Source organism: Hyla sarda, chromosome 3 (assembly GCF_029499605.1).
Source record: "Hyla sarda isolate aHylSar1 chromosome 3, aHylSar1.hap1, whole genome shotgun sequence".
Taxonomy (NCBI): domain Eukaryota; kingdom Metazoa; phylum Chordata; class Amphibia; order Anura; family Hylidae; genus Hyla; species Hyla sarda.
In genome coordinates this window covers 107,199,398-107,214,067 of record NC_079191.1, presented here as the reverse complement: position 1 = coordinate 107,214,067, position 14,670 = coordinate 107,199,398, and the positions used below count along the sequence as shown (strand labels likewise).

The window sequence follows — 14,670 nt, the reverse complement described above, 5'->3', positions numbered from 1 at the left end:
GGATAAAATGTCTGATCATGGGGGTCCAGCTGCTGGGGACCCCGCAATCTCCCTTCTGCACCTGGCGTTCTTTTAGAGCGTCGGGTGCAGTGCCAGTGGCTCATGATGTCACGACCATGCCTGCTCGTGATGCTATGACCACGCCCCCTCAATGCAAGTCTATGGAAGGGGGGCGTGACGGCCATCATGCCCCCTCCCATAGACTTACATTGAGGGGCCGTGGCTGTGACATCACAAGCCTCCGCACTGCATTGCCAGTCATCCGGCACGGAGCAAAATTCGTTCCATGCACCAGATCTCTGAGGTGCCGCAGCCGAGATCGCCGGAGTCCCCAGCTGCGGGACCCCCGCAATCAGACATCTTATCCCCTATCCTTTATTTAAGGGATAAGATGTCTAGGGGTGGTGTACCCCTTTAACTATTTTAGTGAATGTTTGTTTGGCAAGCTATTTTTAGATGCAATTTTGCATTCATAGCCCAAAATATGCCCAAACAAAAGCTGTATTTTTGACCGAAAAAGTCTGTGTACTTAATTTTACGGCCTCTAGAAATGATGTCCATCAAATCAATAGTCAATAGTCGTCATACCCACATTATACTAGCTAGAATGTATATTTCATAACAGAGGGAGATTTATAAATGCCTGTGTAGAGGGAAAGTGGTGCAGTTGCCATTAGCAACTTATCAGATTGCTCCTTTCATTTTCAAAAAGGGCTCTAAAAAATGGAAGCAGCCATCTGAATGTTTGCCAAGGGCAACTTTGACACTTTCCCTCTGCACAAGTTTTAATGGATCTCCCCCATTGTGTGTATGAACAAACAACTGATTTGCTACAAAGTTAAGTTTTATAATAAAAAAAAAACTAGGTTAAAGGGGTATTCCAGGAGCTGTAAAGTTAGTGTAGTTCTTAATATAGTGTCTGTACCTGTGTGTGACGGTTTTCTCACAATTCTGATGTGATTTTCACCCCAATATTTATTTTTACCAAGTTGCAATGCGGCCGAGACCTGACCTCACTAGTCAGCTGATGACAGGGAGCCTGTCTGCTTCAATGGGTGGAGCAGACATCAATCTGCAACTAATGCAACAGCTGTAGGCACCCTGATTGAAAATCACAGGTCTTTTGAATGGATGCAGCTCATTTATGTTTCAATGAGTGGGGTGGCTGATGTGTTGGTGGGAGGAAAATGGAATTATGAGATTTGTAGTCAAAAAAGAAAATTCAAACAGGAAATACCAGTTCACGAAAAGCTGGCCACAGTATTATGGTAATCTAACAACATAGTCACTTAGCCTCAAGACAAGCAGAGTTCCTTCCTAAGCATGTCCATTACTGTCTGCCAGGTACGTACTAAAATTACCTTGTGGTGGATAAGCCCTTTAAGTGTAGAAATGTAACAGTCAGCTGTTTTGTTTTTTATAAGTGTTGTTTCTATGGTTACATATGTTTGTAAGCTAGGCTATTATACAGACATGGCTGTAAATGTTGGCACCCCTGAAATTTCTCACAGAAAAGAATTGCAGTAACAGATGTTTTGCTATACACATGTTTGTTCCCTTTGTGTGTATTGGAACTAAACCAAAAAAGGGAGGAAAAAAAGAAAATTGGACATAATGTCACACCAAACTCCAAAAATGGGCTGGACAAAATTGGGCACCCTTTCAAAATTGGGGAAAAATAAGATTGTTCCAGGAGCAAGTAATAGGTGTGGGCAATATAAAAATCACACCTGAAAGCAGATAAAAAGGAGAGAAGTTCACTTAGTCTTTGCATTGTGTGTATGTGTGTGTGTGCCACACTAAGCATGGACAACAGGAAGAGGAGAAGAGAACTGTCTGAGGACTTGAGAACCAAAATTGTGGAAAAATATCAACAATCTCAAGGTTACAAGTCCATCTCCAGAAGTCTAGATTTGCCTTTGTCCACAGTGCACAACATTATCATGGACGGAAGAGAAAAATTTATGAAAGATGTCAACACAGGATAGTCCGGATGGTGGATAAGCAGCCCCAAACAAGTTCCAAAGATATTCAAGCTGTCCTGCAGGCTCAGGGAGTATCAGTGTCAGAGCGAACTATCCGTCAACATTTAAATAAAATGAAACGCTATGGCAGGAGACCCCGGAGGACCCCACTGCTGACACAGAGGCATAAAAAAGCAAGACTACATTTTGCCAAAATGAACTTGAGTAAGCCAAAATCCTTCTGAGAAAATGTCTTGTGGACAGATGAGACCAAGATAGAGCTTTTTGGTAAAGCACATCATTCTGTTTTTCGAAAACGGAATGTTACCTACAAAGGAAAGAACACAGTGCCTAGAGTGAAATATGTGATGTTTTGGGGTTATTTTGTTGCCTGTGGCACTGGGTGCCTTGAATGTGTGCAAGGCATCATGAAATCTGAGGATTACCAATGGATTTTTGGTCGCACTATACAACCCAGTGTTAGAAAGCTGGGTTTGCGTCTGACATTTTGTGTCTTCCAGCAGGACAATGACCCCAAACATATATCAAAAAGCACCCAGAAATGGATGGCAACAAAGCACTGGAGAGTTCTGAAGTGGCCAGCAATGAGTCCAGATCTAAATCCCATTGAATATCTGGGGAGAGATCTTAAAATTTCTGTTGGGAAAAGGTGCCCTTCTAATAAGAGAAACCTGGAGCAGTTTGCAAAGTAAGAGTGGTCCAACATTCCGGCTGAGAGGTGTAAGAAGCTTATTCCAAAGGTTGTGCCACCAAATATTAAGTTAAGGGTGCCAATAATTTTGTCCAGCCCATTTTTGGAGTTTGGTGTGACATTAGGTCCGATTTGTTTTTTTTCCTCCCTTTTTGGTTTAGTTCCAATACATACAAAGGGAATAAACATGTGAATAGCAAAACTTGTGTCACTGCAATCCTTTTCTGTGTGAAATACTTACTTTAAAATTTCAGAGGTGCCAACATTTACGGCCATGACTGTATCTTCATAAAATGAGTCACTTAATTTTTACACAAAGTTTGTAATAAATCAGTAGTTCAAGCGACTATAAGAAAAATGCCACTTCCTCCACTTACAAGTCTATAGAAGATTATAAAAATAGGGGAGGGGGATGTCTGAGGAACAAAAGCTGAAGAGAGACACAGGGAGAAGCTGCAGGCACTTAAATTAAAGGGGTATTCCAGGAAAAAATAACTTTTATATATATCAACTGGCTCCAGAAAGATAAACAGATTTGTAAATTATTTATATTAAAAATCTTAATACTTCCAATAATTATCAGCTGCTGAAGTTGAGTTGTTCTATTCTGTCTAATATCAGTGCTCTCTTCTGACATTTCTGCTTGTCTCAGGAACTGCACAGAGTAGGATAGGTTTGCTATGGGGATTTGCTTCTACTCTGGACAGTTCCCGAGACAGGTGTCATCAGAGAGCACTTAGACAGAAAAGAAAAACTCAACTTCAGCAGCTCATAAGTACTGAAAGGATTAATATTTTTAAATAGAAGTCATTTACTACATAAAATGTCATATATAAGTGATATTATGGCCAGAAATACTGTTACTTCTCATATTAACAAATGACAGATCACCCTAAAAAGTATGATAAAAGGCTAGTAAACATTTAAGGTTTGGCATGCATTCAGCTCACATTTTAAAGAAGTGTTATGTGTAAATAGTGGAAGCTGTGAGAATGCCAAAACCTACAATACTACAGTAATAGTTTGCTATAAAATAAAGGTTGCCTACTAATGGGCCCATTTAATTATTTATAATTTACTAGAGTTGGGTAAAGGAGAAGCTGTGAAGTCATTCGGTGTAAGGTCTAGGATCATGACTTTTCCCACACATTTGCTTTGGCAGCTGTAGCTTCCACATTTAAAAAGATCCTATAATTAAAGGGGTATTCCAGGAATAAAAATACAGGCCTTTTTTTCTTTCAAAAACCGCGCTCTCCTTGTCTCCACTTTAAGAGTGGTATTACAATTTGGCTCCATTCACTTCAATGGAGCTGAGCTGCAGAACTACACCCAAACTGGAAACAAGGAGGGCGCTGTCTTTGAAAGAAAAAAGACCTGTTTTTTGATTCCTGGAATATCACTTTAATTTGCATACAAGGTCAAGGATTGCTAACCAAAAAGACTTGTATAATGTCACATCATTAGTGCCTAAACATACTACTTGAGGAAATATAAAAGGTTCAAGTCTCCTCCATGTATCTCTTTGGGAGAGCCAATGATACAGCATTCAGGTATCTCCAGCTCTTGCATAGAGATACATGGAGGAAGTGAGTCAGCCGCCACTTCATGCGATGGTCGACACATTTCATTCCTGGGGACTCCCGGGGTGCTGTTCAGGAGATTGTGGGGGGCCAAGCAGTCAGACTCCCCACGATCAGACACTTATGCCCTTTCCTCTAGATAGGGTATACATTTTCCTTCATGATATTTCTCATTTATAGTATTGTTGATGGATGCAGTTTGTCTTGTGTAAACAGGGGATATGCAGCGAAAAGTAATAAATTACATGGCCGACATGAATGATTTAGCCTGGTAAAGGCTCTGCATATGTGTGCCAATCAGCACTTGTTATCCTGCGCATGTCGGCCCCATGTAACTGTAATAATGTATTTTATTATGAAACATGTTCATTGTACTGTGTTGCTGTATAATTATTTTATATTTTAGTCTTAACAGGGTATGAAAGAAGCAATAAATATGAAATAAAAAACAGCATGGGTCAGAAGGTATACTTTGCAGCAGAAGAAACCAGTTGCTGCAATCGATTTTTTTGTGGAAGTGCCCGCTCCTTTGCTATAGTGATTACTGACAACAGGGGCCAAGAAGTAATCCGATTATTAAGACCACTTAGATGTTCCTGCTGTTTTGCTCCTTGCTGTCTGCAAAATGTAAGTATAGGAGGGTACTGAAGTAGAAAAAAGTAACTCTTACTCATATGTTTTGTATAAATTTAGTGTTCTATCATAGTAGAATAAGATGCTTGAAACTCTTAATATAAATATGAAGTCAGAGGCGTAACTTGTAGTTTCTGGGCAACAGGGCCCCATGCGCCAATTATTATCCTTGTCTCTTATGGGGAAGACTGCTACCTCTGCCCTCCATATAGCTACACCCCTGTATAAAGTATTTATGAAAGCACAAAAGATGCGTTCAGTCCATAAACAAGTCTTTGCTCATTCATTGGCTGATCCCTGTCCCTTTTACACAGGATGAATATTGGCAATGAGTATTCCTAGGAATTCACCCAATAATCAGCCTGTGTAAAAGTACTTTAATCTGGACACCTTCAGCAAAATCATGAGGTCTCGATCAGCTGAGAGGACGGCGGGAGGTATCTTACCTGCCTCCTTGTCATCCAATCAATGCTCCTATGCTCCAGGAAGCCATGGAAGGCTGAAGCAATGGAGCGCTGATAACACTCATCATATTTAGGTGAAAAATTTAAAGCAAAAATTATTTTTCTGTATAAATGACATCTTATCTTTATTCTATAGGTCCATACAGTTAAAATTATACCCTACTTATATAGGTTTGATTTTGTATTACTTAAAAAAAAAAAAAAAAAAAAAATCATAACTACATGCAGGAAAATTTATACGTTTAAATTTGTCATATTCTGACCCCTATAACTTTTTTATTTTTCCACGTATGGGCCAGTATGAAGGGTAATTTTTTGCGTGGTGATCTGAAGTTTTTATTGGTATTATTATTTTATTTTTTGATTGATCTGACTTTTTGATTGCTTTTTATTCATTTTTTCATGATATAAAAAGTAACCAAAAATACGCTATTTTGGACGCTGGAGTTTTTTTGCGCGTACGCCATTGACCGTGCGGTTTAATTAAGGATATCATTTTATAGCTCGGACATTTCCACACCCGGCAATACCACATATGTTTATTTTTATTTACACAGTTTTTTTTTTTAATTGGAAAATGGGGGGGGGGATTCTTAATTTTATTGGGGAAGGTGTTAAATGATCTTTATTAACTTTCTTTTTACACTTTTTTTTTGCAGTGTTATAGCCCTATTTCACTGTACATTCCAATCTCATACACAGATCATTGCCGTGCATTGACATGGCAAAGATCAGTGTAATCAGCGGTCAATTGCTCAAGCCTGGGTTTCAAGCTTGGAGTAATCAATCACCGATCGGATGGAACGGAGGCAGGTGAGGGGACCTCCACTCGCGTTCTAGCTGATCGGGACATCGCGATTTTACCGCGATGGTCCTGATCAGGCCGACTGAACTGCCGGGAAGCTTTTACTTTCATTTTAGATGTGGCAATCAACTTTGAACACCGCTATTAGCCCAGGGTCCCTGCTTTCATTAGCTGCCGGGACCGACCCGGTATGACGCGGGGTCACGGCGTGACCCCGCGTTTTATATCGGAATCGGGCGCATGCTCATAAGAGCTTAAACTTGTGTAAATAATACTGCAGATCTACCAACTATTTATTATCATTTAATGTTAGGATTTACCTTTAAGTTCTTTGCCATTGCTTGGTTCATTTATTACAAATACTCTATTACTCATGCACTGTCTTGTATATGCTTATTTTTTTGTGTCTTTAACATAGCTTGAGGTTCAGGCTCCCCCAGGAATACCAATTGGTTATGTTGTCCAGAATTGGCATCCTTTGTTACCGAAGTTTACAATACAAAACGAGAGACATGAAAATGTGTTGAGGATCATTGGACCCTGTCTTGTCTGTTGCTGCTGCTCAGATATAAATTTTATGGTAATACAAATTGTGTATATGTGTATGTCTAGGTATCGAGAACAACATTTGATCCTCTTGATTTGAGATGATGAGCAAATGGAATCTGACTAATCCAAATTTGTTACGAATTTCAGGAAACATTGTATTTGCAACAAATGCGAATTTTGCCGCAATTCGATTGCACGAATTGCTTCATTAAGCTCCAATTAGTGCGGTCCAGGCTCCAGGGCATCTAAAATGGCAGATCCACATGTGAGGACATGGGGCAAGGAATCCTGGGAAGGCGGTAACAAGGTTGGGCGGGATGACCCTGAATTACATGCAGCCTATCAGCAGCCCGCCACCCCTGTGATGTCACAGCCCTATATAATCGGCAGCCATCTTGCAGCCAGTCACTTCAGCCTTTTATTGCAGAGAAAGAGAGAGAGAGAGAGAGAGAGGGGGGCAGACAGCAGTGTGTGTGGCACAGAAAAGCATTTTTACAGCAGCGATTCACCTCCCAGTCACATCAGCGTTCTAATACAGATAGAGAGGGACAAAGAGCAGTGTGTGTTGCACAGAAAAGCATTTTTACAGCAGCAATTCACCTCCCAGTCACATCATCATTCTATTGCAGAGAGGGACAGAGAACAGTGTGTTCCACAGAAAAGCTTTTTTACAGCAGCGATTCACCTCAAGCCCAAATCCAGCCTAGAAGCACTGTTAGGGAAGGGAGTGAGTTTGAGGGAGAGAGAGTGCAATTTTGGGTGTAGTACACAGCGACTGTGTGCTGCAGCACTGGTGTGTACAACAACTGAAAAGCTAATAGTAGCAAGCCAGTTAGGGTGAGCAAAGAACTAAAAGCATACTGTCCTCTATTAAGTGTAACCTGTGTGTACATCTAAGTGGTGTACCATTTTGTTCATGTTAAAGTCTTAAGGGCATAGATACTGTGAAACGCCAGGCAAAAGAACACACCTGCTGGTGTTGTAGACAAATACTGTTTTAAGCATAGTGGACCACATTGTCCTCCCCTTCATAAGCGCATACCACATACGCACATCTAAGTGGTGTACTATTTTGTTCCTGTTAAAGTCTTAAGGGCCAAGATACTATGAAAGGCCAGGCAAAAGTACACACCTGCTGGTGTTGTAGACAAATACTGTTTTAAGCGTAGTGGAGCGCATTGTACTCCCCTCATATACGCACTAAGTATGTCAGGCAGAGAATTGCCAGGACGTGCACAGAGGAGTGGAAGAGGCCTAAATTCATTAGGCAGAGGTCGCAGCAGACTAGGGGCAAGTGGCAGCAGATTCGCAGCGAGATGCCTGAGCTCCTGGTATCAGCTAGCGGTCGTGTCTCGATCAGCAACTCATATACAGTCATAGATTGGTAGACTTGTGCAGAACCAAAAATTATGTTTTGTTTCATTATGTTTATTTTGGGATACATTTTTTTTGTTCTGTTCAATATTCAGGATGGGATAATTTGTTTCATTCTGTCTTTGTACGCAGTCAGAAAATTTTTCGGATTTATTCGTTATTCGTGGATATTACTTAATCGTACAATTTTGTTATTTGGATAGATTCGTTATTTCATCACAAGTGACATTTAACACCACCAGTTAACAGTCGGTGGGTTCCTCAGATACAACCCTCAGTTGGCATGGCCCAGGAGCAGTCCCTGTCCTTCCATTGCCTTTGTCTTATGCTGTTCCCTCCCCCACAGAAGTATCGTATGCTAGGGGTTCAGGTCCACTATTTAGTGAGGACGATCTATTATAGGATAGTCAACAGCTACTGCCCAGCCAAGAAGTGGAGGAGACATCCATCGCTTCCTCCGCTAGGCGGGCAAGTAGTGACAACGAGAGTGGTGGGGGAAGTGGTGTTGTGAGCATTCAGGCTCCTGAAGCAGACACTTTTGAGGAACCTAAAAAGTGTCAGTGACATCAGTGACATGCAGACACAACTCGATGATGATGAAGCCGATCGCACTTGGGAGCCGGGTACAGAAGGAACTTCATCCTCATCAGGAGAAGAGGGTTGCAGGTTGCCCGTGAGGCAGCAGCTGAGATATGGTATCATGGTTGGCAGTCAGCATGGTGGCAGAAGTGGAAAGTCTGGAGCCAAATGTGCCCGGGGTAGACCACCTGCTTTGCGGCAGCCTACCTTCCCTGGAGGTAGTGGAACAGGGGTTCCTGAAGTCTGCGGCAGTAGCAGTCAATCAGTGCAGACTGATGGTGGGAAAATCAGCTATTTGGCAGTGTGGCAGTCTTTCATGCAACATGTGTTGGCAGAAGGTAAAGCGTGCCAAGGGTCCAAATGTTGGCACCACGCCCCTGCGTCAATATTAGTGTTGCTCGCGAATATTCGCAATTCGAATATTATTCGCGAATATCGTATATTCGCGAATTCGCGAATTTCGCGAATATAGCGCTATATATTCGTAATTACGAATATTCGTTTTTTTTTTTGTTTTTTTTTCTTCACAGTACACATCACAGTGATCACCCCTCTCTGCTTCCAGCTTGTGTGGTGTAAAGAAGGCTGAAATATTACTGTGTGAGACTGGCGCGCGTAAATTCGCATATGCGAAAATTAGCATATGCTAATTTTCGCATATGCGAATTTCCACAAATGCTAATTTTTGCATGCGCGTATTTTTGCGTACGCGAAAATAAAACGGGAATATAACGAATATGCGAATATTCGCGAATATATGACGAATATTCGTCCATATATTCGCGAATATTCGCGAATTCGAATATGGCCTATGCCGCTCAACACTAGTCAATATATGCAGCATCACCATAAAGCGGCCTGGGAGAACCGTGGCTCCGATGTGGTGGTCCAGCCTGCTGCATCACCTAGTGGCATGCCGCTCCGTGTTTCAGCCAGTCAAAGCTCCATCACCTCAGGGAGCTGTGTGTCATACCCATCTTCTGTTGCTCCAGATGTTCCTGCTCCACCTACTTCGAGTCAGTCATTCCGCCAGCAATCCATGGGCGAAGCCATGTCCAGGGGACAACAGTATGCGCCCACTCATCCAATGGCACAGAAGCTGAATGTGCTCCTGTCCAAGTTGCTGATGCTTCAGTCTTTCCCTTTTCAAGTGGTGGACTCTGCACCTTTCAGAGAACTGATGGCTTGTGCCGAGCCCAGGTGGAGAGTCCCAAGCCGTCATTTCTTTGTGAGGAAGGAAATACCAGCCCTGCACAATTTTGTGGAACAGAAGGTGGGCCAGTTCTTGAGCCTGTCGTTGTGTACCAAAGTGCACGGCAGCGCCGATGTGTGGAGCTGTCTCTATGGTCTGGGACAATACATGTCCTTTACGGCTCACTGGGTGTATGTGGTTCCTGCACAGCCACAACACCAACTTGGACAGGTCACACCACTTCCACGCTCTCAGTCCATTGGTCCTGTGACAGTGTGCTACTTCGCCTCCTCAACCTCCGTGTCCTCAGCCTCCACTGCATGGACAATTCTCAGTGCCCCTCCAGCATACCATATGTGCAGGGCACGGCGATGTCACACTGTTCTTCACATGGTTTGCCTTGGCAAACGGAAACACACAGGGGAGGAACTGCTAAAAGTCATTCATCAAGAAATCGAAGCATGGCTTACTCCACAAAAACTGGAAATTGGAACCATGGTGACCGACAATGGGAAGAACATCTTGTATGCGCTGGGACAAGGAAGCCTGAGACATGTGCCCTGCATGGCACACGTTCCTGAAGTGTTTTATACATCTGTAAGACATCCTAACAATGGGAAAGAAACTTTGCATGCACTTCAGCCACTCGTACACCGCAAAGCACACCCTAATTTGTGCTGCAGTGTCAAATCGGTATCCCCCAACATAGTCTGGTTTGCAACGTTTCCACACGTTGGAATTCCACCCTCCATATGTTGGACCGACGTGGCCCCTAAATCTCACGGCCACTTGAGCCCTGTGGGGGCTGAACTAGAGGGCGAGGAGGAGGGGGAGGAGCACAGTGGATCACAGTTTAGGTTTCTCGAGATGGGCGGTTTATCTAGTCATCTGACAAGAGAGGAGGAGCAGGAGCAGCTAGAGGAGCTAGAGGGTTTTGAGGGAGTCCCTCCGAGTCACTTGCACAAATGGCATGATGCATGCTCACTGGCTTGCGTAGTGACCGCCGAATTGTCACCATTTGGCAGCGGGATGACTTCGCTGATGAGTGCCTTTCTTAACCCGCATAGTGAAGCAACTCATCAGCAGCAGAAGGTAGATCTGGAGCAGGACCTGAACCAGCAGGTGGTGGCATACCTTGACATGACCATGCGAACACACCTTGAAGATCTGCTGGACTTCTGGGCAGCCAAATTTGATTTGTGACCGCATCTAGCAGAGTTTGCCCAGGAAAAGCTGTCCTGCCCGGCAAGCAATGCGCCATCAGTGCAGGGGTTTAGTGCAGTTGGGGCCATAGTAATCCCAAGGAGAACTCGTCTGTCCACGAAAAATGTAGAGAGACTGACCTTTGAGAGATTTTGAATCATGCATGTATCAGTCAGGATTTCCACCCACCAATGTCTGATACAACAGAGTAGATTGACCATGTTGGTACACCAACATTTAAAAAATATGGATAATGCTAAACATATTTAAGGCGCTGCTCCCCATTTACAGACATTCCCCCGCATCAGACCACAAGTAAGTATTGAGGATATGCATTGCATACAACTTATCTTTTAATATCATTCTTAGGATAAATAAAATACATGGACCCAAAAGTTTTTTTTTTTTTTATCAAATAAAAGGAAAGGTGTGCGAAAAATGCCATGTGCCACCTACACCACCAAGTATTGATGTGATGCAAAGACCTCTAAAAGGTAGAAGGGAACAATGTAATGTCCATTGTAACCGGTGGGGGGTAAAAACCCTGTAACCCCCTACTCTCGCATTATTAATTCCCTTCTTGGCAAGTGTTACTCACCCTAAAAAGGGCAGCCCCACGCAGGAACCTCTCCCTATTTCCCCCTACAAACACTGCCATTTCCCAGGGTTTTTAGGTGGAAATAGGGAGAGTTTCCTGTGTGGGGCCGCCCTTTTTAGGGTGAGTAACACTTACCAAGAAGGGAATTAATAGGGCTAGAGTAGGGCCTTACAGGGGAAGTTTTTACCCCCACCAACTACTATTGACATTACGTTGTTCCCTTCCACCTTTTCGAGGAAAGTGTTAGTTGTCTTAAAAAGGGCGGCCCCACACAGGAACCATTTCCACCTAAAAACACTGGGAAATGCAGTGTTTGTATGTGGAAATAGGGAGAGGTTCCTGTGTGGGGCCGCCCTTTTTAGGGTGAGTAACACTTGCCATGAAGGGAATTAATAACGCGAGAGTAGGGCCCACCGGTTTCAATGGACCATACTTTGTTCCCTTCCACCTTTTAGAGATCTTTGCATCACATCAATACTTGGTGGTGTAGGTGGCACATGGTGTTTTTTGCACACCTTTACTTTTGTTTGATTTCCAGGCTCCAGGCTGTGTCATTCAGCCACTATATGGTCTCCTCATGCTGCCGCCACCTCCACGCTGTGTCATTCAGGCACTATATATGGTCTCCTCATGCTACTGACACCTCCATGCTGTATCATTCAGCCACTATATGGTCTCCTCATGCTGCTGCCACCTCCACGCTGTGTCATTCAGCCACTATATGGTCTCATACTGATGCCACCTCCAGGCTCTGTCATTGTGCCACTCTGCGACAGTGATACTAATAGCGACGCCTCTGATCTGCATGTCATACTGAATAACAGTATTATTTCACTAACCCAGCACACACCCTATGCGTGTTACAGCAAGGCAAAGTGTTCTACACCTCTATTGAGGCTCTCTGTAGGCCAGAAATAGCCATTTGTAATAGTGATTTGCTGTGAATAAATTCCATCCGAAAAAATTTGGGGGGGAAATTTGGCAAATCAAATATTTAAAAAATTCGCTCATCTCTACTCTTGATGATTTAGACTCTGATAGGCCTTGGCACAGCCTTCCCCAGAATGGGGGCACTGTTCACAAGGCTCATATTTCATGTCAGGCCACACCCTCTCCATCAATTTCTATGGAAGGTTTTTTTTCCGAAGTTTCTGAGACTGGAGAAGCAGCCCCACATAGAATGTGGGTGCTGTACGGAGATCGCCGGGGGTCCCAAAGGATAGGGGATAAAATGTATTTTGCCGGAATACCCCTTTACTGCTTTGCATAGTCTTCCCTTATACGCTCTATATTACTTGGTTCAGGGGTTTTGGGGGGCTAAAGGGGAGAAACTTTCACCACTCTGGATAGCTATTTTCTGAAATGCCAATCTCTGAGCATTGTATCATCCTTTTTCATGTTTTGTACCTAAAATCTCTATAACTGCTTGGGCTACAACAGAATGGGTTACACAAACATAATATTCATTTCAGACTTAATTTCAAACCTTATTGTTTAAGCAGTGTTTACCATCTGAGATGATATTCCTAAACTAAGTTTTTTTCTATAGGTAAAGTCAGCCGATGAGATGTATGAAGTTGGTAGAATTTCCAAACAGTGGTCAGGCCTAGTGAATGAGATGTGTACAGACGCTGACATCTTTGGGGTTCAGTTTCCATTAAACCTTGATGTAAAGATCAAAGCAGTAATGCTTGGTGCATGTTTCCTAATTGTAAGTTTATTCTTAAAATCAAACTTTGTTACAAATATTATGATTTTTTTTTGCAAATATGGCAAATAGGGTTGTCAAAAACAAACAAACAAAGAAAAACATTTCTATATTGCAGCTGCCCCAACAAGTCCATCCTTACAGATTCTTTCCGAGTCTGTAAAAGTATGAGCACTCCACAACGGTTATTAGTTTGGGGTCCTGAGAATAGGACTCTTGTCTATGAAATGTATATGCCCCAACAGGGCAAATAGTAAAGAGGTGGGCTGATAAGACAATTTTGGGTCACTGTCAGCTTCAGCATTCATCCATTTTAATGTACATATAATTCTATATTAATATATACAGATTATTTTGTTTTTTGTTTTTTTCCTTACAGGACTTCATGTTCTTTGAATATTCTGAACAAAAGTGAAAAAGGGTACCAGCAACTGTATTGTGTTTTTTTTATAGAAAGAAAAATAAATACATTCATGGTAAATTGCTATCTTGATATCTGAAGCGTTGAGTCATACGGTTTATTCATAACTAATTCCTTACAAAGTGTGGAAGTTTGAAGCTTTTTGTGTATTTAATGGGTTATCCGGTATTAATAAACATAAATGCATTCTTTTAAAAACAGCACCACTCTTGTCCTCAGTCTGTGTGTAGTTATGCAGAAGTGAATAAAGAAGTTGTAATACCACACAATCTGGGGACAGGTGTGGTGCTCTTTGTAGAAGAAAGCAGCTATGTATTTCTAACCCTTTATAACCCCTGTAATGTACAAAAATTCTTATTGTGCTGACAAAATCTTCATATTTAGCCAAGATCAGATACAACTGATTAAAAGTTGTAAATGCTACTGGAAAGTTTAATACTAGAAACATTGTTGCATTAACATGACACTATAAATTCTTCTCTTAATGATATACAGTAACCCAGAGGCATTGCTAGTGGGGGCTAACGGGGCTCTAGCCCCTGGTCTTTGGTATATAGCCCAGGGTCTCAGGATGCCACTATTTTATTATTTTAATTTTTAATTTTTTTTTTGCCACCACTACTTTAAGACAGTGGTGGCACATGGGAGGTGGCATCGCCCAGCGTAGCGCAGCATGCCACGTGTAGGCACACAGATGCCGCTGGGAGCACTTCCCTGTACTGAGTGAGGAGAAATAGAAAGGGGAGAAAAAAAGAGGACAGCGCCTCGTGTATTACCCAAGGTACCGATGTCAACAGGGACAGGGTAAATCAGCTCTTCAAGATGGCCGCTCACCTGATAGGAGAAGAATATGCACATATCACCCCAATGTGGTACTGTTGATCATCT

The 14,670-nt window shown here is 42.5% G+C and overlaps 1 protein-coding gene across 1 annotated transcript in view; it reads left to right on the top strand.

Moving 5' to 3' along the window:
• The window catches only part of LOC130360607 (phospholipid scramblase 1-like), a 49,745-nt gene extending 35,866 nt beyond the window's left edge, over window positions 1-13,879 (top strand). Inside the window, exons 4-7 of the mRNA XM_056563151.1 lie at window positions 4,663-4,883; window positions 6,577-6,738; window positions 13,203-13,364; window positions 13,741-13,879. Of these exons, the coding sequence (XP_056419126.1) occupies window positions 4,663-4,883; window positions 6,577-6,738; window positions 13,203-13,364; window positions 13,741-13,776 (581 nt within the window). The 3' untranslated portion in view covers window positions 13,777-13,879. The remainder of the gene's footprint in view (window positions 1-4,662; window positions 4,884-6,576; window positions 6,739-13,202; window positions 13,365-13,740) is intronic.
• The last annotated feature ends 791 nt before the right edge of the window (window positions 13,880-14,670 follow it).